General features: G+C 44.1%; 1 protein-coding gene across 1 annotated transcript in view; it reads right to left on the bottom strand.

The window, feature by feature from the left end:
- POLQ (DNA polymerase theta) overlaps positions 1–26,084 on the bottom strand; it is a 415,163-nt gene that overhangs the window by 343,036 nt on the left and 46,043 nt on the right. The window contains exons 5-8 of the mRNA XM_086935619.1: positions 18,399–18,555; positions 18,009–18,117; positions 14,096–14,318; positions 5,466–5,625 (exon numbers count right to left, since the gene is read on the bottom strand). Of these exons, the coding sequence (XP_086791745.1) occupies positions 5,466–5,625; positions 14,096–14,318; positions 18,009–18,117; positions 18,399–18,555 (649 nt within the window). The remainder of the gene's footprint in view (positions 1–5,465; positions 5,626–14,095; positions 14,319–18,008; positions 18,118–18,398; positions 18,556–26,084) is intronic.

Raw genomic sequence — 26,084 nt, 5'->3', positions numbered from 1 at the left:
ACATCCATAGGGTCGGGTCCTATATGTTCTACTAATCCTTGTGTTCCTAATGTTTTATTACCTTTTGTTAACCCTCCCCCCTCTTCTCTTAACCCTTCAGCTAGACCTTTTCAAGATTCGTCCATAAGTGCAGTTATTTCCCTGATGCCGTCTAGGGAAAAAATAAGTGTAGATACTTTTTTTCTCGATTTCTCGCCTTTATTTGACTTTGATTTAATTTTAAACAGATCTGCCTTACTTATTTGTTTTCAAGAGATTGAAGGCTTAAATTTAATTCAAACATCCGACCTGGATGTGGTCTTTCTTCTTAACAGTCCAGTAGGGAGAACAACAAGGGTGAAATTTCATTCTAAAGTGGTGTTAAATCATATTTTACAGGGGGCTGAGGATCTTCAAATCAGAGGGATAGATGTCACTCCATACTTTGGGGAAAAACGAAGTCAAAGTGCTCTCTCCAATTTGTCATCTGCCCCTGATATTAATTTGATGCCTTCAGATTGGTCCTCTGTTAGATCTGAGGACTTAAAAATATGTGTGTCTAGAAATGAAAGGCAAGTCCTGTATAAAAAACCCCCGCCTCTTAAACAAACTTTGAAGGACGATCATTCTAAATGGAGTTGGTTACCAGGAGTTCTGTCCAGTAAGTCTTTTTCCTGCCCTAAACCCCCCTCAAATTTTTAACAGAGACTTGAAGTTAATTTCTTGGAACACTGCTGGTTTTAAAGATCATAAGGAAAAATTACGTCTCTTACGTTCCCTGGAGGCAGATATAATTTGCCTACAGGAAACGTGGGTCGAAGGTAGATTAATACTAGAAAAAGAGTATTTTGTCCTAGAAGATAGTGCAATTCCTTCTAGGAGAGGTCATGCAAAGGGTGGAATAGCATGCCTGTTATCAAATAGAATTAATTGGGACTATTCTCATTATCTTGATCCGGGGAAATTGTTCCAGGCAATAACTGTTAAAAATATATTCACGGATTGTCCCAATAGGTCACTAGTATTGATAAATTCTTATATTCCCCCAAACTGCTGTTTCAATGATGGTTTAAAAAGGCTTTTCTCTTTTGTAACTAAAATTATGGACACTACCCCCTCCCCATATATATTAGTAGTTGGGGACCTAAATTGTAACATATCTAATTGTGGGCTTGACTTGTTTAGAAACAAACTTCGGGAAGAGTCTCTGAGTATACCTCAGGCCCAGTTCCCGCCTAAAGTCAAATCTAATAAAAGAGGTAAACTAGTTCTGGAAGGTCTATATAATGTGGATTGTATAATAGTAAACGGGAGACTTCCCTCTGATACCCCGGCAGCTTTTACGCATAATTCAAATAAGGGAAAGTCTATTATCGATTATGTGATTGCTGATTGTGCTTTCTTTCATTTGTTAAAAGACCTTTTGGTTATTGATACTAAGCTCAGTGACCATAATGTGTTGATGCTCACAGTTTCCCTTAGTCCACCAATGGCTGATTCTTGGAGCATCGATTCGGATATGGTGAATTTTGACTCCAACTCGGGGAAATGTTTTTGGAACTTTAGTTCTTTTGAGAGCTTGTTGACACTCTTGATCTCTACTATGGATGAATTTATCCCATTGGGAGGGGAGAGAATTGATAGTATTTGCTGATTTTTTAGAATTAGTTACTTCAATAGCAAAAAAGAATTCCATTGATAAAAAAACTTCAGCAGCCCCGCCATCACTTCGGGCATTAAACATAGAAATAAATAAAGTAATACGGGGGCAATATTTATTGTTTAGTAAGGAAGCAAACCAGAAGTTAGCACTTTTAAAAAGAAGGAGATCCAGGCTTAAGGCTCGGTTAAAACGAGATAAGGAGGATTCGGTATGGATCCAACTTAGGAAAGCTTCATATAACGGCCAAGCAAAAACATTCTGGTCAGTAATTGGCAAAGGCTGTGGAACTAGAGTTAATCCCACGCCTATTACCATTGATGAACAGATCTGGGTTCAATATATTGAAAACTTGTACAGCAATAATAATCTACAATTAAACAATGTTGAAACCTACGTTGACTCGCGTGTATACGATTCCCCATCCGAAAAGGAAATTGAATTTGCCATTAAGAACATGCGCTCCTCTGGTGCGATGGGACCAGATGAAGTCCCCATATCTGTATTAAAACAACAGAGTGCGCTTTGGAGCAAAATTATTTTTCCTCTGTTTAAATCTTGTTTTTCAAGTGGAATAGTCCCTCCTTCCTGGAAAGGGAGTATCCTTGTCCCTTTATATAAAAAAGGGGCGAGAGATCTTCCTCAAAATTATCGCCAAATTGCTTTACTTGATGCCATTGGTAAGGTTTTCGCAAAATGTATTCTCACTTTAATTAATGATTGGGTAACTGAGTTCAAAATTCTGCCTCTGGAACAAACTGGCTTTAGGCAAAATCACGGAACGTTAGACAATTTGACAGCACTTCAGGTTATTTCTGAAAAATATGTGAAAGTACGTGGTGGGCATGTATATGGTGCATTTATTGACTTCTCCACGGCATTTGATAAAGTTGATAGAACATTGCTGTGGAGAAAGCTATTTGATCTAGGGATGCCACCTTTTCTTATTAAATTAATCCGTGCCCTTTATTCAGACACCTGGTGCAGGGTGCTGCTGGGCGGTGAAAGAGGCTTATCTAAAATAATTCCCACTTCCAACGGGTTAAAGCAGGGTTGCCTTTTGGCTCCCCTGCTTTTTTCACTTTATACAGTGGATTTACCTCTAGCGCTCTCTGCATGCTCTGGTATTGCCCCGATGTTAGGGGGCGCTCCGATTGTATGCCTCATGTATGCAGATGATATTTTGATCCTTGATCTTACTCCAAAGGGCCTAAATAATCGCTTGCAAGCTCTTCATGAATACGCTGGAAACCATTATCTGTTGATAAACATTGCAAAAAGTAAAGTGATGTGTATAGCGGGAAGGAAGAAACCTAAATTTCCTAACTTTCCATGGGTAGTAGGGGGTCAAAAATTGGAAACCGTGAGTTCTTATACCTTCCTGGGTAAAATCATCATGAGTAATTTAAGCGAGAAAGCTCATATGGCCAATAACTCCCGGAAAGCTATCTCTCAGGGAAAGAGTTTGGTATCCTTGTATAAAGCCACAGGTAGAAGGCATTTTTCTATTTTACTAGATGTATTCAGAGCAAAAGTACCTGCCTCCCTTTTATACGGAATAGAGCTAATTGACCAAAAAAATTGGAGCTTTTTAAATTCCTCAGAAGGAAAGATTTTACGTAGTTTATTAACTGTTAGTACAGCAAACTCTACCGCTACTCTAAGACAAGAACTCGGCTTGCGCAGTAGCTGGGTCCAAGGTTTGGCTGGTATCATACGATGGGTTGTAAGCCTTGCAAAGAGTGAGCCTAATACCTTACGACATCTCATAAAAAATGAATTGCTGGGAAACTTTAATAACTTTTCTTCGATTGTAAAAAACTTCAGATATGCTGTGGATCAATTGCAATTAGATAAAGATGTTTTATTTTCTTTATCCTCTTATCAGTTAAAAACCCTTTTGAAGTCCTCCACGTGGGAACTTGGGTTCAGACTGGATAGAGATCTCCGGGTGTTGAAAAAAGGTTGTACCCCTGCTATTGAGTCCTGTCTATTGAGGAAAGCTCAACCGTACACTCAGTGGAACATTCCTCACGGCGTTAGACGCCTAGTGTTTTTAGTAAGACAGGATCTACTCCCGTTGAAATCTCTTTATTCCAGATGGTATGGCCACTCAGCGATCTGTGATTTTTGTCAGTTGTATGACCAAGATTTAGCTCATGTTATTTTCATTTGTCCAGCCCTGATGTCCTTTAGGCGAAGATGGTTAAGACCAATTTGCCTGCAACTCAACATTCTGTCAGCTTCTGCTTTTCGGGCAGCCATGATTAACCCGCCAAATGAAATGTTTTGTTTTAAACTGTACAAATTCTTCAAATGTTTTTTGGATCTGTATTAAGATGGTAATTTTTAAGACTGTTATGTATTTGATACTATTGTATGTTCGACATTTTATGTTTAATGCGTATTTTTGGTATGCATATTTTATGTCTTTTATGTGGACCTCGTAACGAGTTCCGTTATCATAATAAACTTGAACTTGAACTTGTTTAGTATTGTTTTATTTCATATGCATGTCCTTGCATTATTCCCTTTTCTTATATTCAATGAGAAAAATGTCGAAGCCTCTGGGTTACAGAGCTCTGCTCTTTATGCATTTGACAAATAAAATATGTTTTTAAAAAAAAGAATGTAAGTTTCGATTAGTACACATCTCTAATGAAGACTGTTATAGGCTCAAACTAAATTTTAATTGAAAATAACGTAGGGCAAATGTGGCTCAGTAACATATAAAGGATGATGGCCATTTCAGCATCAGCAATACAGCAATCTCTAAATGTCACGTACTTTGTTAAAATTCACTACAGAAACAAAGATGGCAAAGGAAGATGGACCAAAACAAAACTGGGATGTAAAGTCAAGGTATTAAAGACTGAACCATTACGCCTGGTCTTCTAAAGCAGCAACCACCCTACAGTCCATGCTCTCTTGGTAAGGAACAACCCTGAACAGATTTAGGTTGGCATAGCCAACTAGAAGACAGATTTTATTATTTGTAGTTGCCTAGGCATTGCTCCAACTTGAAGAAGAATTTGGCGAAGTCTAATTCAGACTTTATAAAGGGATCTGACATTGTGCAGTACCACGGTGGGAATGTATAACATACCAGAATTACTCAAACACACCAACAGACTATTCAGCATGATGGATTCCACATCCCTCAGGACTAATTACAAGAAACTGATGCCTGTAAAGTGATTACTTAGAATAAATTATAGAAATACTGATGTAACCATCACACGTGGAAGTAAATTCTAGATGTTTTTTTTTCGTTTTAATAGATCTGTAACAAAATATATTTTTAAAAAACGTATGTAAGGAATGTATTTTAGATCATTCTGCCCCATAATCCTCAACTTGTACCCCAATCACCTCCACCGATATAAATATATATTAAAAAAAGTTTATATCAAAATGATTATTACAAAATTGGTAGGAGATGAACTATTGCTTTAAAGTGCAATTAGAAACATGCACATTTGTCTATTTATGAAATGCGTTATATCTAAAATTGGGTTTTCTCTATTGCGTTAAAACATATTCTAATAAAATTCAAGTATATGAAAACAAAATCACAGCAAAAATTTCTTGCTTCAAGGATTAATAGAAAAACTGGAACAAAGTAAGACCCATTAAGAGGAAAAGGGGAAACGGTAAGTTGTCATTTGCACACTAGCTTTACTAAAGCAGACCCTTTGGCAGAGTTTCAGGAGTAGGCAACACAATGGAAAGAACTTGCACTTTAGAAGGAACATCTACGGCTTATGCTTAAGACGCCTCATGACAATTTACTCAATGATGCACACTTATCACTCGCTTGTCGTACCATCAGTGTGCTGCACGGTTCTCTGGTGCAAATTGTAGAATTCTCGGGCTACGGTGTCCGCCAGCTTCTCACACCAATTCTTAGATGGACAGAAGATCAAGATAGAGTGACCATCGCTAACCGTCTCATAACAAAGGCTGATAATCTGATCTTCATCGCCCTGAAAGAAAAAGAGAAAGTCACCAGGTACTTATTAGAATAATATAACCATGTAATAAAAAATATTCTGTGTATACAGCACAAAGGATATTTAATTAATTGGCTGTGCAATATCAATCAAGTCACTGTAAAAATGCCATTAGGTTTTCTCATGCCTAATGGCATTCCCACAGTGGGACGATTAAGACTGCACAGTGAATTTGTCAGGCAAACTATGCGTTTTTACATTGGTATGCCAAAACGGAAACTAACTCCAAGGTACTTAGTACTATTAACAATTCACTTTCACACACCTTAAAGAATGTCAACAGGCCTCAGACAGTCTAAAGTCCCTGTTAGTCCATCATTGCATCCTTTCATTTTGTTTTGGTCCTTTTATATGGATAGACTTTAAACAATGCATCAACTGAAATGGATTTCCTTTATTTTTTTAGGATTTCAAGCATTTTCCCTGTTCCTGAAAATGACGGGACCACTCAGCAATATCGACAAACCAGTATACTTGGTACTTTGTCTGTGGAGGAAAATTGTTCTCTCAAGCCTTCCCGACTGTCTGGCATAGCTTGGTCTTTCAGTCAAGGACTAGCTCAAAACAGGTGAAGGGAAGATCCTTACCTGAATAAAAGATCCCACCTCGTTCACATGAACGCTTCAGGATCCGACACATTGCCTGTGACCTGCGTAGTAGCTGAAGGAACCGGCCTACCTCCAGCAATCTTAACCTGTACCCCAAACTCAAGAATCTCATCCATCATTATTCAGACAGCTTCCAACTCGATCTAAAGATCAGATCGGGAAATGACATCACTATGATCAAAGATTGCACCTTCAGCACCTAGCATTAGATGTCTCTGGAGTACCTGAAACCCCTTCAAGGAAAAGCGTCTACAAATCGACGACACAACAAAGCTGTGTCGTAATGGCTATTAACAATGAACCATGACGGCTTCATCCACAACTTGCCAATAGTGCCAAATATGTAGGTTACACAGAAAAACCACAATTATCTTCTGAACAAACATCCAAAAACACACAGCTTCACCCCAATGCATCATACTCTGCAAAGTGAAAGCTGTGAGGCAGGTTTCAGAACAGTGGTGCAAGCGCTCGAAAGAAACAATGCCTTCTTTGCTGGCATCCCCAAACCACATCAGACCCTCATCAAGAGTGCCTTATTCATACCTCTATCAGTCTGATTAAAGGCCTCATGAAGTTCCTCTACCAGCCCATAGCAACTTTAAAGTCTGCAGCATCATGTAAACAGTTTTAAACTCAATCACGTCACCATATCTGGCAAGCAACATCAAGCTCTCCAATTGCCATAGTAACATTTACAGCAAAAAACTTCATCTGACTCAAGACAAATAAATTCACAAACAAGAAGTAGAAACCTCAAAGCTTTCTCTTGCTACATTCCTCCCCACACTGTTACAGACAGCTCTCACACTTCTGAGCTTCAGGACACATGTGAAGTGCCTTTACTTTAAGCCATGTCTCAACCACTTGTAACCCTATTGATGATGGACCCTCGCTACCTGCCTTGCCGGTCCCGCCTGGATCCCCTCGCTGCCTGCCTTGCTGGTCCTGCCTGGATCCCCTCGCTGCCTGACAAGCTGGTCCTGCCTGAATCCCCTCGCTACCTGCCTTGCTGGTCCTGCCTGGATCCCCTGGCTGCCTGCCAAGCTGGTCCTGCCTGGATCCCCTCGCTGCCTGCGAAGCTGGTCCTGCCTGGATCCCTTTGCTGCCTGCCTTGCTGGTCCTGCCTGGATCCCCTCGCTGCCTGCCTTGCTGGTCCTGCCTGGATCCCCTCGCTGCCTGCCTTGCTGGTCCCGCCTGGATCCCCTCGCTGCCTACCTTGCTGGTCCTGCCTGGATCCCCTCGCTGCCTGCCTTGCTGGTCCTGCCTGGATCCCCTCGCTGCCTGCCTTGCCGGTCCTGCCTGGATCCCCTCACTGCCCGCCTTGCTGGTCCTGCCTGGATCCCCTCGCTGCCTGCCTTGCTGGTCCTGCCTAGATCCCCTCGCTGCCTGCCTTGCTAGTCCCGCCTGGATCCCCTCGCTGCCTGCCTTGCTGGTCCTGCCTGGATCCCCTCGCTGCCTGCCTTGCTGGTCCTACCTTGATCCCCTCGCTGCCTGCCTTGCCGGTCCTGCCTGGATCCTCTCGCTGCCTGCCTTGCCAGTCCTGCCTGGATCCCCTGGCTGCCTGTCTTGCTGGTCCTGCCTGAATCCCCTCGCTGCCTGCCAAGCTGGTCCTGCCTGGATCCCCTCGCTGCCTGCCAAGCTGGTCCTGCCTGGATCTCCTCGCTACCTGCTTTGCCGGTCCTGCCTGGATCCCCTCGATGCCTGCCTTGCTGGTCCTGCCTGGATCCCCTCACTGCCTGCCAAGCTGGTCCTGCCTGGATCCCCTGGCTGCCTGTCTTGCTGGTCCTGCCTGGATCCCTTTGCTGCCTGCCTTGCCAGGACTGCCTGGATCCCCTTGCTGCCTGCCAAGCTGGTCCTGCCTGAATCCCCTCGCTACCTGCCTTGCTGGTCCTGCCTGGATCCCCTGGCTGCTTGCCAAGCTGGTCCTGCCTGTATCCCCTTGCTGCCTGCTAAGCTGGTCCTGCCTGGATATCTTCGCTGCCTGTCTTGCTGGTCCTGCCTGAATCCCCTCACTGCCTGCCTTGCTGGTCCTGCCTTGATCTCCTCGCTGCCTGCCTTGCTTGTCCTGCCTGGATCCCCTCGCTGCCTGCCTTGCCGGTCCTGCCTGGATCCCCTCGCTGCCTGCCTTACCAGTCCTGCCTGGATCCCCTGGCTGCCTGTCTTGCTGGTCCTGCCTGGATCCCCTCGCTGCCTGACAAGCTGGTCCTGCCTGAATCCCCTCGTTACCTGCCTTGCTGGTCCTGCCTGGATCCCCTCACTGCCTGCCAAGCTGGTCCTGCCTGGATCCCCTCGCTGCCTGCGAAGCTGGTCCTGCCTGGATCCCTTTGCTGCCTGCCTTGCTGGTCCTGCCTGGATCCCCTCGCTGCCTGCCTTGCTGGTCCTGCCTTGATGCACTCGCTGCCTGCATTGCTGGTCTTGCCTGGATCCCCTCACTGCCTGCCTTACCAGTCCTGCGTGGATCCCCTGGCTGCCTGTCTTGCCAGGCCTGCCTGGATCCCCTCGCTACTTGTCTTGATGATCCTACCTGGATCCCCTCGCTGCCTGCCTTGCTGATCCTGCCTGGATCCCCTTGCTGCCTGCCTTTCTGATCCTGCCTGGATCCTCTTGTTGCCTGCCTTGCTGATCCTGCCAGGCCCCCCTCGCTGCTTGCCTTGCCAGTCCTGCCTGTATCCCCTTGCTGCCTGCCTTGCTGATCCTGCCTGGATCCCCTTGCTGCCTGCCTTGCTGGTCCTGCCTGGATCCCCTTGCTGGCTGCCTTGCCGGTCCTGCCTGGATCCCCTTGCTGCCTGCCTGCTGATCCTGCCTGGATCCCCTTACTGCCTGCCTTGCTGGTCCTGCCTGGATCCCCTTGCTGCCTGCCTTGCTGGTCCTGCCTGGATCCCCTTGCTGCCTGCCCTGCTGGTCCTGCCTGGATCCTCTTGCTGCCTGCCCTGCTGGTCCTGCCTGGATCCCCTTGCTGCCTGCCTTGCTGGTCCTGCATGGATCCCCTTGCTGCCTGCCTTGCTGGTCCTGCCTGGATCCCCTCGCTGCCTGCCTTGCCGGTCCTGCCTGGATCCCCTTGCTGCCTGCCTTGCTGGTCCTGCCTGGATCCCCTTGCTTGCTGCCTTGCTGGTCCTGCCTGGATCCCCTTGCTGCCTGCCTTGCTGGTCCTGCCTGGATCCCCTTGCTGCCTGCCTTGCTGGTCCTGCCTGGATCCCCTCGCTGCCTGCCTTGCCGGTCCTGCCTGGATCCCCTGGCTGTCTGTCTTGCTGGTCCTACCTGGATCTCCTCGCTGCCTGCCTTGCCGGTCCTGCCTGGATCCTCTCGCTGCCTGCCTTGCCAGTCCTGCCTGGATCCCCTTGCTGCCTACCTTGCTGGTCCTGCCTGGATCCCTTTGCTGCCTGCCTTGCCGGGACTGCCTGGATCCCCTTGCTGCCTGCCAAGCTGGTCCTGCCTGGATCCCCTCGCTGCCTGCCTTGCGGTCCTGCCTGGTTCCCCTTGCTGCCTGCCTTGCGGTCCTGCCTGGATCACCTTGCTGCCTGCCTTGCTGGTCCTGCCTTGATCCCCTTGCTGCCTGCCTTGATCCCCTTGCTGCCTGCCTTGCTGGCCCTGCCAGTATCCCCTCACTCATACTCATTCCTAGTGCTCCACCTCTTAGCCAGTCCTTTGTAGAGGCCTCAGTTGCTTTGAACCTAGGGTTTCACTGCAAATATCCCCAGACACAAAAGTTTAAGCTTTATATCTCGAATATACAACAGTCCTCAGAGTTGCAACAAAGATAGAATGCTCAACCAAAGTTAGTATGTATATAAACAAACACCACTTTAACAACAATATAAACCTATATAGCTGTATTTGAGAGGGGAAAAAGAGGTTTAAAAGAGTTCAGATGCACTCGATCTTCAATATTTAGCCAGGCTATCTGTACCACTGTAACCTATAGATTGCTATCAGTCATAATGAAAGTACTAAGAAATACATTGCTTTTCCCTGACACTTGAATAGGATCCCTAAAGCAGTCATTGGGGCGTATTTACAAATGGAAATGCCTGTGTGGAGTGCTCCACATATTGAGATTTACACCTATGTCCACAAGGAGTTTTCCACTGAGGTTTAGATTTACCCGTCTACCCCATCAGGCGGAGCCTCTTATGACCGAATTTACAACCATAAATGTATTACAAAAACGTTCACACCTGCAGATATCACAAACCGTAGGGTGGAGAGCCGCGAGTGGAGGGGAATAGAGAAATACCAAAACTTGCACAACTCACATACATTACGCATAAAAAAACACAATTAAATCTTACACCCTTACCTAACTCCTCATTCCCTAAGACTACCCCACTAACAGGGCGAAATGCATCTGCACTAGAATCGAAGATATAGGGGAACCCGTGTAAGAGGAGGGGGAACTTCGCTGCGGAGGAGCCAGACCTTGTGTTCACTTTATATTGAATTAGTCCAGGGATTCACATGGTCGATCTCCATACACCCTACCTCAAGTACATGCACTGCAATGACTTCCAGATGTTGATGGGTGTACAAGTTCTGGCAGTTAAATCCCCTCCCTTACACCTCTTCCCCCCACAATCTCCCTCACCCCACCCCCACCCCCAGCGGTAGCCAGGGTGCAATATGTGTATTGCATTATTTCTACATGATTATTTTATGTAAATTACAAATGAAATGTATTATTATTTTAACCTTCCACCCTTTGTAGTATCAGATATCTTAGTAACTTGGTCATAAGATGTGTATTATATTAATTTTATTATTATAAGTAAAGTAATGAACAAGAAATTGATACCAATTAAATTAGAATCAGTATTTTATATTTTTTGTAACAAAACTTTTTACATTTAAAATATAAAAAAATTACCATTTTAAATAAATGATGATTTAATTTTCCTTATGTGGTGTGTTAATTGTTATTCACTGCCTCCACTGATTTCTAGAAGAGTGTTGCAGTACCAATGATTGGTAATGTGTGGTGCTTAAATGACTTCAAGGCTTAGCCGGAGTACATTTGAGTCTGTTTTGTCAATAACACTCGTAGAGTTGCTGTAACCTTTGTGACTGGAATTGCTTATTTGTGGGAATTTTTGTATTTGCAGGTGTCTCCATAAACATCTCTGCATCCATCCCTTTTTGCATTAAATATACCCCACTTTTTTATCCAATCCCTCTTGTCCCTTGCCCGTTTACCACTAAAACAGAGAAATCCTGGTGCGGAGCTCTCCACACAACAGAGGCGAGAACGAGGCAGAGGTTCGTGAATAGCACTTGTGACCAGGAGAAGTGGCATTTCTGGAGCACAGGCTCAAAAAAACCTTCATAAGTAGGCGCCACCATATCTGATACGGATTGTGCTCAGATCATTAAAGATCAAATTATATACTTTGGTTTACTTCTGAAGATCTTAGAAGCATTGTATGATTGTAAGAGCTTGTGGACTTTATTTGGTCGGCATTCTGTATGCTTGTTCCGAGATCAAAAACAGCTTCTTATAACCTATGGGTTAGTTCCCAGTACCTGCTGCCTGAGTCAGCAGTTTTGAAAGCAATTATGTGACATTGACAGTTTCTGACACTCAAGCTTTTCCTCAAGCCAAGAAAACATTATTTTAAAATTTATCAGAGCATCAAAGTTAAACTGTACACACCTACTGGACTGAATGCTAAAATAAGGTTATTCATATACAATATAGGTATTTTGCTTCTAATTTATAAAATGTATGTACCAAATTGTTAAACCCATTTGCAAGGTACATCCATGAACGATCTGCATGTCTCATATGCAAAAAAAAACACCAACATTTAGCATGATGGGTGCAAATGTTTGTGCCTGAAATCTAGGTACAATCTCCTGTTTGGTTTTGGGATACACTTTACAAATGCACACATCTTGTGCACTGACTGGCTGACCCAGAGTCTTTGAGAACCCCTTTGCTTGGATCCACCATTATCTGAACGGAAGTGCCTCTGTAATAAAACCAGACTTTTTCACAAATTATCTCCATAAAGAGGAGTCAGTCCGGTCACATGGGACCTTAATCTGTTGAAAATCTCCATCATTTTACAATCATCGTTTCAACGCTCAATTTTTTTTCACAGCAATTTAGTTTGCATCGTGTACAGTCATCACTTAATTCAGGAAAAATGCAGAGTGCCTGCTTATAATCTGATATCCCACCGTCTTCTCCAACAGAACCAGCAAGAGGATAGGACAGAAAGAGAGAGACAGGAGTGCAGCATAAGAACTAAACAAAACTTCTTCCAAAATGTACTTTTGGAACTTGCTTCCTAAACACTGATTTTTTACTACATTAATCCCCAATTATTCTACAAACACATGAAACAGAGTATTGGGAAGGGTGTTGGAGATGGACCTGGGAGTACTCACAGCTAAAAAGATGTTGCACATCGCCTTCAAGTTCCAAGACTTTAAACTCCACCAGGACTTGAGGTACCCTTACAGCGCACCATTGAGGATAACAATATTAGTATATGGTGCACACTACAAACTGAATTATCTCTTGGTATTATATAATAGGTAAGAATTATCTAAGTCAACAGTAATCATGTCATCAACTTTGGCAAGATAAAGGGATAAGAAATTAGTTCAGTGATAACATGTTGGATCAATTTCTGCAACCGTCACACTACCCACTACGCCCTCTTCACTGCTTTAAAATGTAGGGCCTAATTTAGTTTTCTGCGGTCTACTAATATAAATCCAATAGGATATAATCGGATTTATATTTTGGTGGACGTGATATCCGTCACCCTTGTGACAGAGTAACCCATTCGTCAAAATCTAAATCAGTCCCCTAGTGTCCTTGTTAAAAGGATGAATGTCCTCAATTAAAAATGACCACTGGACTTTTGAATTTAGGGTCCCTTCAGAATTAGGACATCTCGAGGAACACCGCAGATCTCTTTACTTAGACCAGAGACTTTAGGTGAAAGTCCAAGGCATTATCTGGAATTACCAAGGGAATCGGTTCCGTTATTACTAATACTCGAGTTAATTCCTCATAGACTTTCAGGGTTCAACTTGTAATGAGCTAGATCATCAAAGCCCTACATTGACCACTACCCTTGCATCTGTTAATCCAGGACAGGGAAATACCAGTCTATTTCCATGGCCACTCACTAAAGTGCAAAGCAACACCTGTCAAATTGCATAAATATGGTCTGATGGGGGATGCGAGCTGTTTGCGATGTGGAGTTACGGATGTCGATTTTGTGCATCTACCCTGGTTATGCTCTCCCATCCGGCACTTTATGGACACAGGTCACAGAAGCCCGAGTAGACATGGTGCTCAGTCAGTGATGTACAACCCCCGGTGTGTCTGCTCTGCTTGGGCTACTCAGATTTCTTGGCTCATGGCAGTAGCCCTGTTACTGGCAACTATGCATTGAGGCAAACATGCAACACCAACTAAGCGGCAGTGGCGATCAGATATGGCTACTGCAGGGAACAATTGGAACTGTATACAGAAGAATTACCAATGTCCTCGAGGCTCAAGGACATTTGGGGTCCCTTTACTGCCTACCTGCTGACTGTACCGATGTGTCCTAGGAGGGTCGCGTTGAACAGGACATGTTTTCACAAGATTGTATTGCTGAGATACCTGCACTAGTGATCACAATAATGCACAAACAATGCACCCCGTTTAATGTATACAGCACTCCTTGGCACCATGTTGTTGTATTTCTGGTATATGATGCAAAAAAGTAATTTAAACAAAGTATAAAGCCAACAAGAAATACTTTATAACAAACTCTTTAAAACAATACTGAGATCAAAGTAACATATTGAAGAGCTGTGCTACATAACTCCCTTACCTTGACCTGTATGGCGGGATGAAATTCTCGCACTGGTTTCATCGAAGAGTCGTAAATAGTGCTGCCAATCTTTACCCATTCCATGAGTGGGACCGGGCGGAAATCCGTATGATACAACTCGGCGTTCAGCCAGTAGGACAGAAGATCCAGGTTAGGGAGTGTGGCACTCATGCCGACGATCTGTATCCCTTCGGAAAAGGATCGGCTCTGTGCGGCGGGGCAGCTGCAAACAAAGCAAAGTCATGGTCAGCAAACGTAACAACTGCTGGACCCAGGAAAAGGTCTCTTTTAAGGTATGACAAGAGACAGTTCTAGAGCACATACTATCTAGAAAGAGAAAGGTTTAGTAGTCATCTCCCTCCTAAAACATTGGTTGTTATAAATGTCATTCAAATAGGTATCAGCCAATAGTAATCAGCCATTTTTTGATAATAACGGTCATACAGAGTTTTACTTCTTCATCAGCATTCAGCCATTTCGTTGGAACAGAAGCATGAATTCCGCTTAGTGAGAGGTCACCTCTCCTCCACCAGCACTGGCAGAACTTGAAGCTGGAGCATGGCAGACCTCTACCCCAGGCGTAACACACAGTTGAGCAACATTGAAGCAACACCAGAGCATGGCACATCTGCAGAGGCAGACAGCAGCAAGTCACAGCGTCTCTTCAATAATGTGTGTGGGTACCTCTCCCAGGCATGGTCAACCTCTCGGTGATGGAAGTGTAGAGACAGTTGATCACAGAAATAGGACAAAAAATTGACAGTTACAGTGGACACAGAGGAACAACATTACCACAGCCACCGACATAGAAAAGAGACTATGGTGGCACAATGCACGGAAGACTATCTTGATATGACAATGGCAGGTGCTTATGGATGATGTCCATAGCTTAGTGTCAGCACACCTTCTCTCACTTAGAACTCTCAAGGTGCAATATGACAGGCATATGAACCCATAACATCCTACTTTTCACTTTTCATTTAGGTACTCGTAGCTCTGTTTTGCGCATTATCAATGTCGGACTAGACGCACCAGACTAGGTGAGCTTCTCATGCTCAATAATCAACAACTGAAGACAAACTGAATATTTAATTGAGGTCGAATTGGATGAAAGGCAGATGGCTGCTTAATCAAAGTCGGCGAACCACATCAAATGTGATCTTGTGAATGGAATATGGTGCGGAAACGAAGTAAGCTGATGAAATTAGGTGTATGGGATGGCTGGCCACTGCAAGCCCCTCTTCTATATAATCTGAGCCGAACAGTCTCAGGTAGGGAGGAAAGGATGGAGCAGGTCAGGCATCAGCAGGACTCCAATAACACACAAACCAATACCCACAGGCCAATAGACGTATGAAATACCCTTGCACAAATTAAAATCACATGTCTTCAAGCACACACATACAGACATGCAACACAAAGATACACCCACACTACATATATCCATGTTCACATACAGAGGCAGAGCAAACCGCACACAGGCATCCATCTGTGCAATCAATGTATTCAGTTATTCACCACCCAGACACCCATTAATTTATACATTGATCCACCCACGCACTCATTCCTTTGTCCAGTCATTCACTCACCCGTTCATCTGTGCAGTCATTCATGTACTTTTTAACACTTTCATTCATCAATGTTGACTATATGTTGCTTCAACACATCCCGCCAACCTCAGAACCATAAAAACTTGCCAATCTTTGAAGAAGCACTCCCACTTATAAAAAGCCAGACTTATTCTCCTTGAAGTTGTTGTTTTTCTTTTAAAACACAAATGCATCCTTGCCTCCCACCTTCACTTGCTCATTCACCCTTCTCACTGCAATCTCTCCTATGTCTATAATGTGCAATAACCATTCCCTAGTCAAATCAAACTTTATTTGGATTTTAGTATGAAATCCATAAAAGCACAGCAAACCATATACATACGTAAAAAACCTCTTGCCCATAGACCGCGTAAAATATTTCGATATCATAAAACACAATATAAAACAAAATTAAATATAAGTTCTATAAAACATACATATGTATAGATTACTTTAACCCTTTGGCCGCGGCGCGAATTCCACTGCGGCGCGGGGGGGCTAGAGGCGGGCGTGGCGCTTCGGTGTCATTGACCACCACCACCCCCTTTTCTGAATCATCGGTGTCATTGACGGCACCACGCCATCATGACTCCGCCCGCTCATTAATTCACCCTCACAAGCAAAGAATTAGCGCTGCGTGGGCGGAGCGGCCGAGGCATGCCGGCACCGCGCCGACATGGGCTCATGCCGCCCATGACTCATGACGGCATGGTGCCGTCATGAGCACCCAATGGATTAAAAATCGCACTCCTAGCACCACGAGATTTGTAAACGTGGAAAATACTACGCACTCCAAGTGAGCTCATAAATGGTAAGATAGTCATTCAAGTGCAACAGAATTAAAATGATATAACTAATCCAGATGCTTAAAATGTATTAATAATAATCATGAAAGACATAGCTAAGATAAAAATTAAACACCCTCTAGCTAAAATAAAAAGGATGTTGGAAACCCAGTGTTTGTTTTGTGGCTACACAAGGGGCCTTCCATGTTAATTGTCAAAATAGACAAGGGAATAGACTTAAGAATCTGGGCCTATTATTTAAACTGCCTCGTAACACAGCCTATCTAGGTGCCTTAATGATTTGCGCCTCCTGGTTGCATTCTTGATATAGGTTACAATGGCACAACATGTGTAAACGTTTGGCAATTTCCTGAGAAGTAAAAGGCCACCTGGTAATATAAGAAGCCCTGAGATAGGAAGAAGGGGCCGAGTACTCTTAATCTGATGTCTTTATAGAATTTACAGAACAGCATGAAATGCATAGAGATTGACTACATTTTCCGTCGCCTGGGCACTTTGGTAGATTTGAACTCCATGCCTTTGATTTGGACACAGCAACAATATGATGGATTAGGGAAATATAGTCTTCTCAAATAAAATCTGACCTGATTATTAATTATAATAGTCTGGTAATCTTGTATCCCTTGTTGTATCAGTCCCTTGCAATAACTTTCCACTGACGCCTTAGTTCTTTCACGTGAATCTCTGCGACTACCCCTGATTCCCAGAAGAACGATTCACAACTCTTTCTTACTGAACTGTAGAATACCTGCAGGGTCTCGAACACTACTATTTTCTACCACTTCTTTCAAGAGGCCTTTATATAACTGAACAAGGGGATTTTTCGTACCGGTCAAGTTCTAGGCAATCCCTTATGATGTCTCTAGTAAAATGTGTGCCTTGTTTGGACCAGATACTGTGCCATTTGATAATACTACTAAGATGAATGTGATCTTCAATATTTAAGAGGGCAAGTTATTTATGGATTATGTAAGATGGGGGTCGAACGCAGGACGGCTAGTAGTCTGCCTAAAGTCCCATTTTCCTGTGTCGGGATCGGTTTGCTATTTGTTGTGCCCCAGATTGGTGCCCCATACTTTGCAACTAGGAGGCATTTTCTTTTATACAGTTTTACCATTTCTCTGATGGGTTTCATTCCTATTTTATTGGCAAATCTAAAGAGTGCATCAAAAGCTCAAGAATATTATAAGTAGGGGTTCTTTAGATGGGGCCCCATAACCCATGCTGTGAAAATAGGATGCCCAGGTAGATAAAGGTTTTTATCTGTTCAATCTTTTTGTCTTGTTACTAAGTCCTTTGCTGAGCCAGGCCACCCCTCCAGCTTTAACCCTCCTTCCACAGTCCTACCTTCACCTCCCTTCCTGGCCCATGGTATCCTTAAAGTTCTCCACACCCACCATTCCCTCCATGTAAAACATCAGTATTCTACACGCACACTGCTGTAAACCTAGGTTCAAACGAAAAATATTATATACATACAAGAAATTATCCTTTTGAAACAGTGGATTCAAATCCTACCTGGGAGCTGCTTTCTGAGAGACATAGCGAACCTTGGTGAGCAGGAGCTCCAGCAGGTACCCCCTGTGAGAATCACCCAGCATGTGCAACTCATCGACAACCAGCATCCCTACAAGAAAAGCAACAGTCAAAAACATAAGACAGCCTTTCGCTAATAACAGACTTGACGGATACAATGCCTGCAGAACATAAAGAGAAAGAGTGAAATGTCTGAAAAAAATACAAAAAAAATACAGAAGAGCTGCCTCCTTGCTAGGACCTAAATCACCAAATAATTCTTACATGATATCTCCTGGGAAAACATTTGAACACATTCTAAAGGATCAATAGTCCATCTCTCTCTAATGATTTTTAAGTCCTTGAATTAATAAATACAGTTTGGCCTCTCACCTAACAGATGCAACTTGCTTTCTTCGATGAGCCTATTGATCAAGCCATTGGCCTTCTCAATGGTGCAGACGGCGACATCGACAGAGGCGAAACCCCCAGCCGGCGATGAACTGCCCATGTAGCCTTCCACCCGCAGTCCCACCTCCTGGAACAGGCTCTGAAACAAGAGGAATCAAACACTTAAGTCAGAAGGCGGCCAACAACATATCCTACTGCCACAAACCTCGCTGTCAGAAACAGAATTGACAGGAATAACAAGAGGAGAAGCAGATGAGAAAAGAGGACCTCTTTGTTTCTTTCTACTTCTAATCACATCTTGTGAAAGAGGTTCTGAAATGAGTCAAGACGCCTTCTGGGCCTGCACCACTGCCATGAAACAACCAGAAGCAAGAAGGCTCTCCTTTCATCCTTCCATCTCGCCTCCCACAATAAGTACCATAGAAAGTAACATTCCTGCACTCATTAATGCTACATGTGCTCTTGCAATCAACGATTCACAACTTGGAATAACACTACAAAGCGATAGAAACAGATAGTGTGGTAAGTGGGTCTACTATTGGGAACTTTTTTTCTAGAACATAGATTTGGAAGTGATTGGAAACAACTCTAGCCTTTTGCTGTATATATTGTGAAAGTCTGGCTGGCTAGAAAGGATGTGATTGTAAACGTCCATTATGCCGAAATAGAGGAAGTAGTAGACCTGCGCTCCTTTGGAGGGAGGGATGAGCTCTATGGAAACTAGAGAGCCTCTAAACCATCTCCACAAGAACTCTGGAGACCAAGTGAGCAAAGGATGGCCTTGATGCTGGTGGATGAGGAAGCTGCAGCAAACAGCCATCAGAAACCAGAGGGACTCCAAGGTTCAATGGTGATTTGGGCCCACAAACGATGTGGAGTGTAAGCATTCCATCAAACCAATGTAGCTGGTACCACTGTTTCTGTCACTCAGTGACCCTAGGTCCTAGGTGCAGGCTAAGTGCAAATACTTATCCCTTTGATGGGCTTTCTCCTGCACCAAGAGATCGAGGTGGAGAAAGGGAGCTGATGACCAGAATGTAGGAAGTTACTTTGACCACCCAGTTTTGGAATTTAACTGGGTGCGGGTCTCACTCGTAGTAAATTCTCTAGAAAAGAGCTGAGAGTGCTAACCATCACTGTTTGCCTTCTAAGATGAGGCCACTGCTGCACAGCTAGGGTAAGAGTCTCTGGGCTGGTTATACACAAATATGTGAGCACATGCAAACACATGTGCCCACCTGTACAGGCAGAGCGTGTGAGGCTACCATGTAGCTCAGCCCAGTATCGGAGGACAGCTATCTTTTTACCAAAGGGACACTTCAGGGAGTGGTGCGGACCTGATATAGGCCTAATACTGTGAGAGGGAATTACAAGTCCAGGGTTGTAGTGCTTACTGAAAGGCAGTGCGCTCATTGCATTATACCATATGGGTAAAATCTGCAACACTGCCCATATCTGCCTTACTTAGGCCTAGAGATACCAATCAGTTATCTATTTTAGGGTAAATATGTACTTCAAATGAAGATTCACTGTCACTTTTATGATACCTATGCTCGATATGATACTTTGAGAATTGACATATTTCCCTGGCCTAGCCATATCCGATTCCAGGCATTTGACTCTCCTCCCCCATCTCCTCCCCCCTGTTCTGGGCCAAGTGAATTACTCTGTGGCCAACAGGAGGATCGAAGAACTCCCCACACAAGTGCCATTAACAGTGCATGGCCTCGTTTCTGGGAAAGGAAGGTGTGGGGAGGAAAGGTGTGTGTGTTAATTAGCTTTTCACACTGCACCTGGTTTGGGCAAGCCCAAGCATACAGAAACAAAAGAGGCAGGCCAGACCTTCAGAGCTAAACATAGGAGGGGGCGGGGCTGGCCTTTGCAGTTGTGGTGGCAAGGGGTCAGGCAGCTGTGTCAATTGTGGGCCGAGCTGAGGTTCTCAGAGAAGAACTTATTGTCGACCATTTGAAGTCACTATCCTAAAATGTACCAGAATGTTGTGCAGGGGGGTTGGTGGAGGACTGGGGTGATGGTCGCACACCCTAGAATTGAGCCAAGGTGCCTACCTTCCAGAGCTTTCCACCCCATCTGAAAAACCCTTTCCCAAGGGAGGGACTCTTGAGAAGACACTCAGTGGCTGCAGTGGGGGAATAATGCCCATCTGGAAGAAGACCCCTGAACTTCGGCAAGGATGGAGTTTAGGATTGTGAATCTTCAGCTGGCACCCAGGACTAAGACAGGTCTCTCCAGGGCCAGGGGCGCAGGCCCCCTTATTCCCCCGAAAGACAGTAGGGAGGTAGGGAGAATTGACCTGCTGTGGGGTACTCTGAAGGGTTCCCTGGAACTTCAGTGGCTTAGCCTTTGGCTCCACGGCTGACACCAGTACAATGCAAGAAGGCTAAAGCTATTGGGGCCTAAAAATGAAACAGGGAGGATGTTCTGCATTCAGGCTGTGAAGGGTCTCTGGAAGACATACCGAAGCAGGCGAGTGCATAAAGAGTCCATGCAGAGGCAGGTTTGGCAAGGGTATAGCAAAATCAAGCTCCCCAAGTAACCTTTGTATGCCAGAAGGCTGCACAAAATGCACCAGGGGCCAAGAGCTGGTCCCCATGAACAAAACAACACCAGAATGATAAACGTTGGCCTTATAGCCTAGGGCCAAGAAAAAATCACCTCTGAAGCGCAATCCCTCGGGGGACAGAGCGGGAAACCAAGTGCACTGAGCTCTACTGGGAAAGCCTAAATTCGCCCACTGAGGAAGCTCCCAGGAGTTGGTACAACCTCTTTTTTATGTTAATTTCACTGGGTAGTATGTGTGGCTTCCTCCACAAGAACACCTCCGGCCTGTAGATCACATTCCAAAACAGCCTGACGCAATGAGTAAATATCCTGGGAATCTTCACCCACCCATGCCTGTGTCTTGGAGCATAGGCGGAGCTCACACCAAACCTCCCACCTGCCTTAACTGCAGATAGACCACTGTATCTTGCTCCTGATATCAGCGTCGGCTGGAGCACCGAAGGATCATGGAATTCAGGAGCTAGGTAGCGCAGGGAGCCGGACGGGGCAGCGGGCCTTTGGGACTCCGCCAGCAGCCTTGAACCGCTGCAGCACAGGGTGACCCAGTGGGCATGGACATCCACGGGGAACAAGGAAAATGGAAAGCATAATGCATAGCTGGATGTTAAATCAAGGGAAAGTCCACGCAGAGTGGCAAAGCCGCTAATCTAATATTCATGCCATTGGGACAAGGAGCGTCTCATAAGCCTCTGCAAGGGCTTGGAATTTGCATATTGTTCCTTTTGTGGTACCCAAAGAGTTGGTCGGGGCAGCACCAACTTTTCAAAATGGTGTTTAGGGACTGCAGGAAATGCAGCAGACCGCCAGAAAACTTTCCCCAAACATGGGTCTGTTTCTCCCAGGGGATTAAGTTCATGATGTTGGGGGAAGTTTATCATGATTTATCATTGTGGGTTCAGGGTTTGCTGGGGCGGGTGTAGGTGTCCACCAAAGGTATTTCCATCTAGCTTATTATGGAAACTGTTGGCTAGCGTGGAAGACCTCTGAGCAGGAGAGGACCTCAATACTGTGTCCCACTTCCTAAATAACAGTAGAGTTGATCATAATTTTGTGTGGGTTCAGAGTCCCTATTATTACCTCAGAACTTCTTATCTTAAACATAAAAAATGTGTCCTAGGGTCCAAGCTCCTCAGTACTATGCATACATGGCAACTTGTTCATCAGAGAACTCATACCTTTGGCTGCAAAGGATTGCAGAAGATGGCTTAATAGTAGACAGTGCAACCTGCTTATGGCATTACATGCATTGTTTGAAACCACAGATAGCTTCCTGTGCTGATACTGACGTTTGTTGGTCTATTTTCTTGATTTATATATACACTTACTTTAATGTACTTACACTTGCACTGTGTGAGCACTTGAACAGTAAGCACTCCACAGACGTTCTTAAATGGACAGGATTAAAGAAAATACTATTTGAATTTTTCAAGCAGTCTATGTATGGGATTATGAAAGAATACGTTGATTGGTTGAATTTCTGTGTAGCAAGAGTCGCTTCGGAATCACGTTACGTACATTAGTACACCAGCGTGAACCCTTTTTCTTTAATCATGTTGCATGAAAGCACTGCATTGTAGGATGTGCAATCAGAGCTGAAGAGCAAGATTTTTTTTTTTTTACTATTTTAAATGCAGAGAGATGTGTTCTCAATACAGTATCACTCATTGTGAGAGAAATCAATTTTGATCTACACTGCTCAAGAAAAAAAAGGGACCACACAAGGGGTGGGGAGAAGTCTGTGGTCACATATATAGATGAAGCACGCTTAGTACCAGTTCTGCAAAGTCTTTTATTAAATAGCTCTAATAAGCGATTTCCAGTCCCACCAATAGGTGACCAGGTACTCACAGGTTGGATATGAGCGAGATCGAGCACATAGGAGTAGGTTGTGTTTTGATACAACTTGTAACTAATGGTCAATTAACTTAGGGGTTGCAAGGTAAAGTTAAACTGACTTTCATGCTTCGCAGCAGCCCTGAGTGACAAATACATCTTGTGCAAGTCCTATCACATAAGCATATTTTAGCAAGAAATCTCTTGGATGGGTAAATATATGTGGCACGATCAACTGTGCATGATGTGCTCACGGTCCTTTTGGCAGAGTAAAGCCTCTAACATGTACTACGTTCTTTCATTATATGTGACTTCTCCGTTTCATGATGCTGGACGTGGTGTGAGGTACATTGCCTTTAAGGAGTTAAGGAGTTAAAAGGCAACTGTGAGACCAGCAGGTCATATGTTCAAGTTGTGGATGGGCTGTCTCAATAGTATGCTTCTGAAATGGCCAAAGATAATCGGCTTGAGATGGGATGTCACTAATTACGCATGTCCTTCTTCATCTAAATTGATGATGGGTATGGTTGGCTGTGATGCAATGACTGGTCGGTGTGGAACAAATGTAAACACATACGCTAAGGATGGCAGGTCATTCTTGGAGTTCTGAACCTGTCCATCAGTGAAGTGGTGTGGCTTACTGGTTAGAGGCGGCAGACCCGTAAGCAGAGGACGGCCCGAGACCAGGGTTCGATTCCCAACGCGGCAGGGTCGTGGACCATGGTCAGCGGGCTTGATAATTCTCGCCTCGGTGCCTACTCCAGTCAGGGACCACACTCGGCAACTCTGGGCATTAGCTTGCCTCATCTTCACAACGGCCCCCCCAGACCGCCGGGGATGCTTGGTCGCACCTTAGAGATACCCATTAGGGACCATCTCTCAGGGTGAGCCAGGACGGGTTCCCCAACGGTCGAAGCGCGGAGATACTCCTCCGGGAGTCGATTCCTAGCGCTATATAAACCCGCAATTAAATTAATTTAATTAATTAATCATACAAGCTCTCTTACAATGTGTACATTCCATTTAACATGGTCCTTTTGGATTCTCCAATTTCATGATTGAGAAGAAGGAATATCTTTATGCGTCTCTGCCAAGGTGATTCGCTTCCATGGTTTGAGGAGATCTATCTGTGGTCCTGTCTTGCACGTGGCTGTGGAATCCTTTGCTGGATGCTAAAGACTTTGGCCTTCAGAGCAAACCCGATGGTTTCTCGCTCATGAAAGGTGGATCCTTTTCTAGCTGAGGCAACATAAATAATGATTTCTTCTTCTTTGAGGTGGCAGTGATGTCCCAACTCCTGCAGTATTTGTATGCTGGACAGGGATGGAGTGTTTTTTTTGGACAAGGATTTATGAGAGGGGTTTACCATATTTCAAAGGTTGGCTAGTTGGATAGTTTCAGGCCTATGAAATGATTTACACTGTATCATGCATCTAATGTGAGTAAGTGCAATAATAAGGGGTGATGCCTCTTTGAACGTATAGGAATGCCCCAAAGGAATGGGTATCCTGCCCATTTGATGGATAAGTGGGAATTCAGAGCACACTGGTACACCTGTGTGTGGGAGGCGCGTCTCAAAGCTTCCGTTATAATGGGCTGATCGCAATGAGAAACTCCATTTATTCAGCCAAGTGTGAGACTGCTTGTCAATGTAATCAATTGAAATGTAATCAGTAACACAAAGTGAACACTTGGAAATTAAATGCTGTAAAACAACCATCATTGTTACATTAAACACAAATGAAAGATGAAATGTAGTTATTGATGCACTGTGACTGTTGAAGTTGTTCATGTTTAAATCTTGAAAGAATTAAGCACGGCATGTGGTGAGAAAGTAAACTGATTGATAGATCGGTTGCATTTTCATAGCATAAACTATATATAAATGTTTCTATGTGGCAAGCTAAGCTTGTGTTTGTAGTACAGTAAACTGAAACCAGGTTTTAATTATTTTATATATTGTAGTTGGCTTTTTACAATTTCATATACACATTTTGTTGTTTTATTTTAATACCTTTTATATCTGAAGCCTGGAAATCTATAACTGAGTTTGTGTCATTTAAATTTAAGCCAATGCTGGAATAAAATAGGTTTCATTGCAGTGGTCTTTAGCACTGTATGCAACAGTCGAATAAAAGAATCCATGACTAACTACTTGCTAGATTGTTCCCACTTGCTGCGTTGTGACATGGTCGTGGAATAGAATGAGAATTTGTGACTGACGCTACTTGCTATGTTATTTCCACTTGCTGAGTTTTGAAATGGTCGTGGTATAGAATGAGAATTTGTGGCGGACACTACTTGCTAGGTTGTTTCTTCTTGCGGCGTTTTGACATGGTCACAGAATAGAATGAGAATTTGTGGCGGACACTACTTGCTAGGTTGTTACTTCTTGCGGCGTTTTGACATGGTCGCCGAATAGAATGAGAATTTGTCGTGGACACTACTTGCTAGGTTGTTTCTTCTTGCGGCGTTTTGACATGGTCACAGATATAATGAGAATTTGTGGCGGAAACGACTTGCTAGGTTGTTCCCACTTGCTGCGCTGCTACATGGTCGCAGAATAGAATGAGAATTTGTGGCCGACATTAAAGACAATGATGTGGTGACATTGTTCTAGTTTGGCTGTACTTCTGCTGCCTGCTCTCCGTCATCAGATCGCTTACACAGTGCTAAGGAGATCTAACCCGGGCATCCCATTCTTGAGTACAAGTCTCAAGAAACCACAGTAACAAAACAGGACGATTTTTATGTGCTTCTGTACATGGACAGACTTCACAGCAGAAAGAACTGTGCATACTACAGCGTTTTACTCCCACTGTGTGCTCCCAGGGTGTCTTTAAGAAGGAACAAATGTGTCCTTTATGCTCCAGTATAGTACATGGAGATAATTTGCTTGCTTTCATCTTTGACCACAAAGTTAAACAAAAATAATTTTTTTCTGCTTTGAAGGATTACTTTGTAATATTTTTTGCTATGTTTTGTCTCCCGGGTCTTATTTTGGTTTAAGAGAGCCGCTGTCTTCTTTTGAATGAGAATTCAGGTATACACATTTATGGTGTTTGTTATAAGGTTGCTCCCTGATCTTTCATGGTCCAATTAGAATCATAATCCTGGACCATCTTGAGTGGTTTCTTTCATGGTCATTCTAAGGGGCAGAATATCTTCAGGTCTCCTGGCATGCTAGATTTTCTTGATTTTGGCTTTCAGCCACCTGGTGTACTTGCGCCCATTAGCAGCACTGTTCTTCTGAGA

This window comes from Lissotriton vulgaris, chromosome 8 (genome assembly GCF_964263255.1).
Source record: "Lissotriton vulgaris chromosome 8, aLisVul1.2, whole genome shotgun sequence".
NCBI classification, from domain to species: Eukaryota; Metazoa; Chordata; class Amphibia; order Caudata; family Salamandridae; genus Lissotriton; species Lissotriton vulgaris.
Note: the sequence above shows the minus strand (reverse complement) of the source record. Positions and strands in the feature narration are given on the sequence as shown.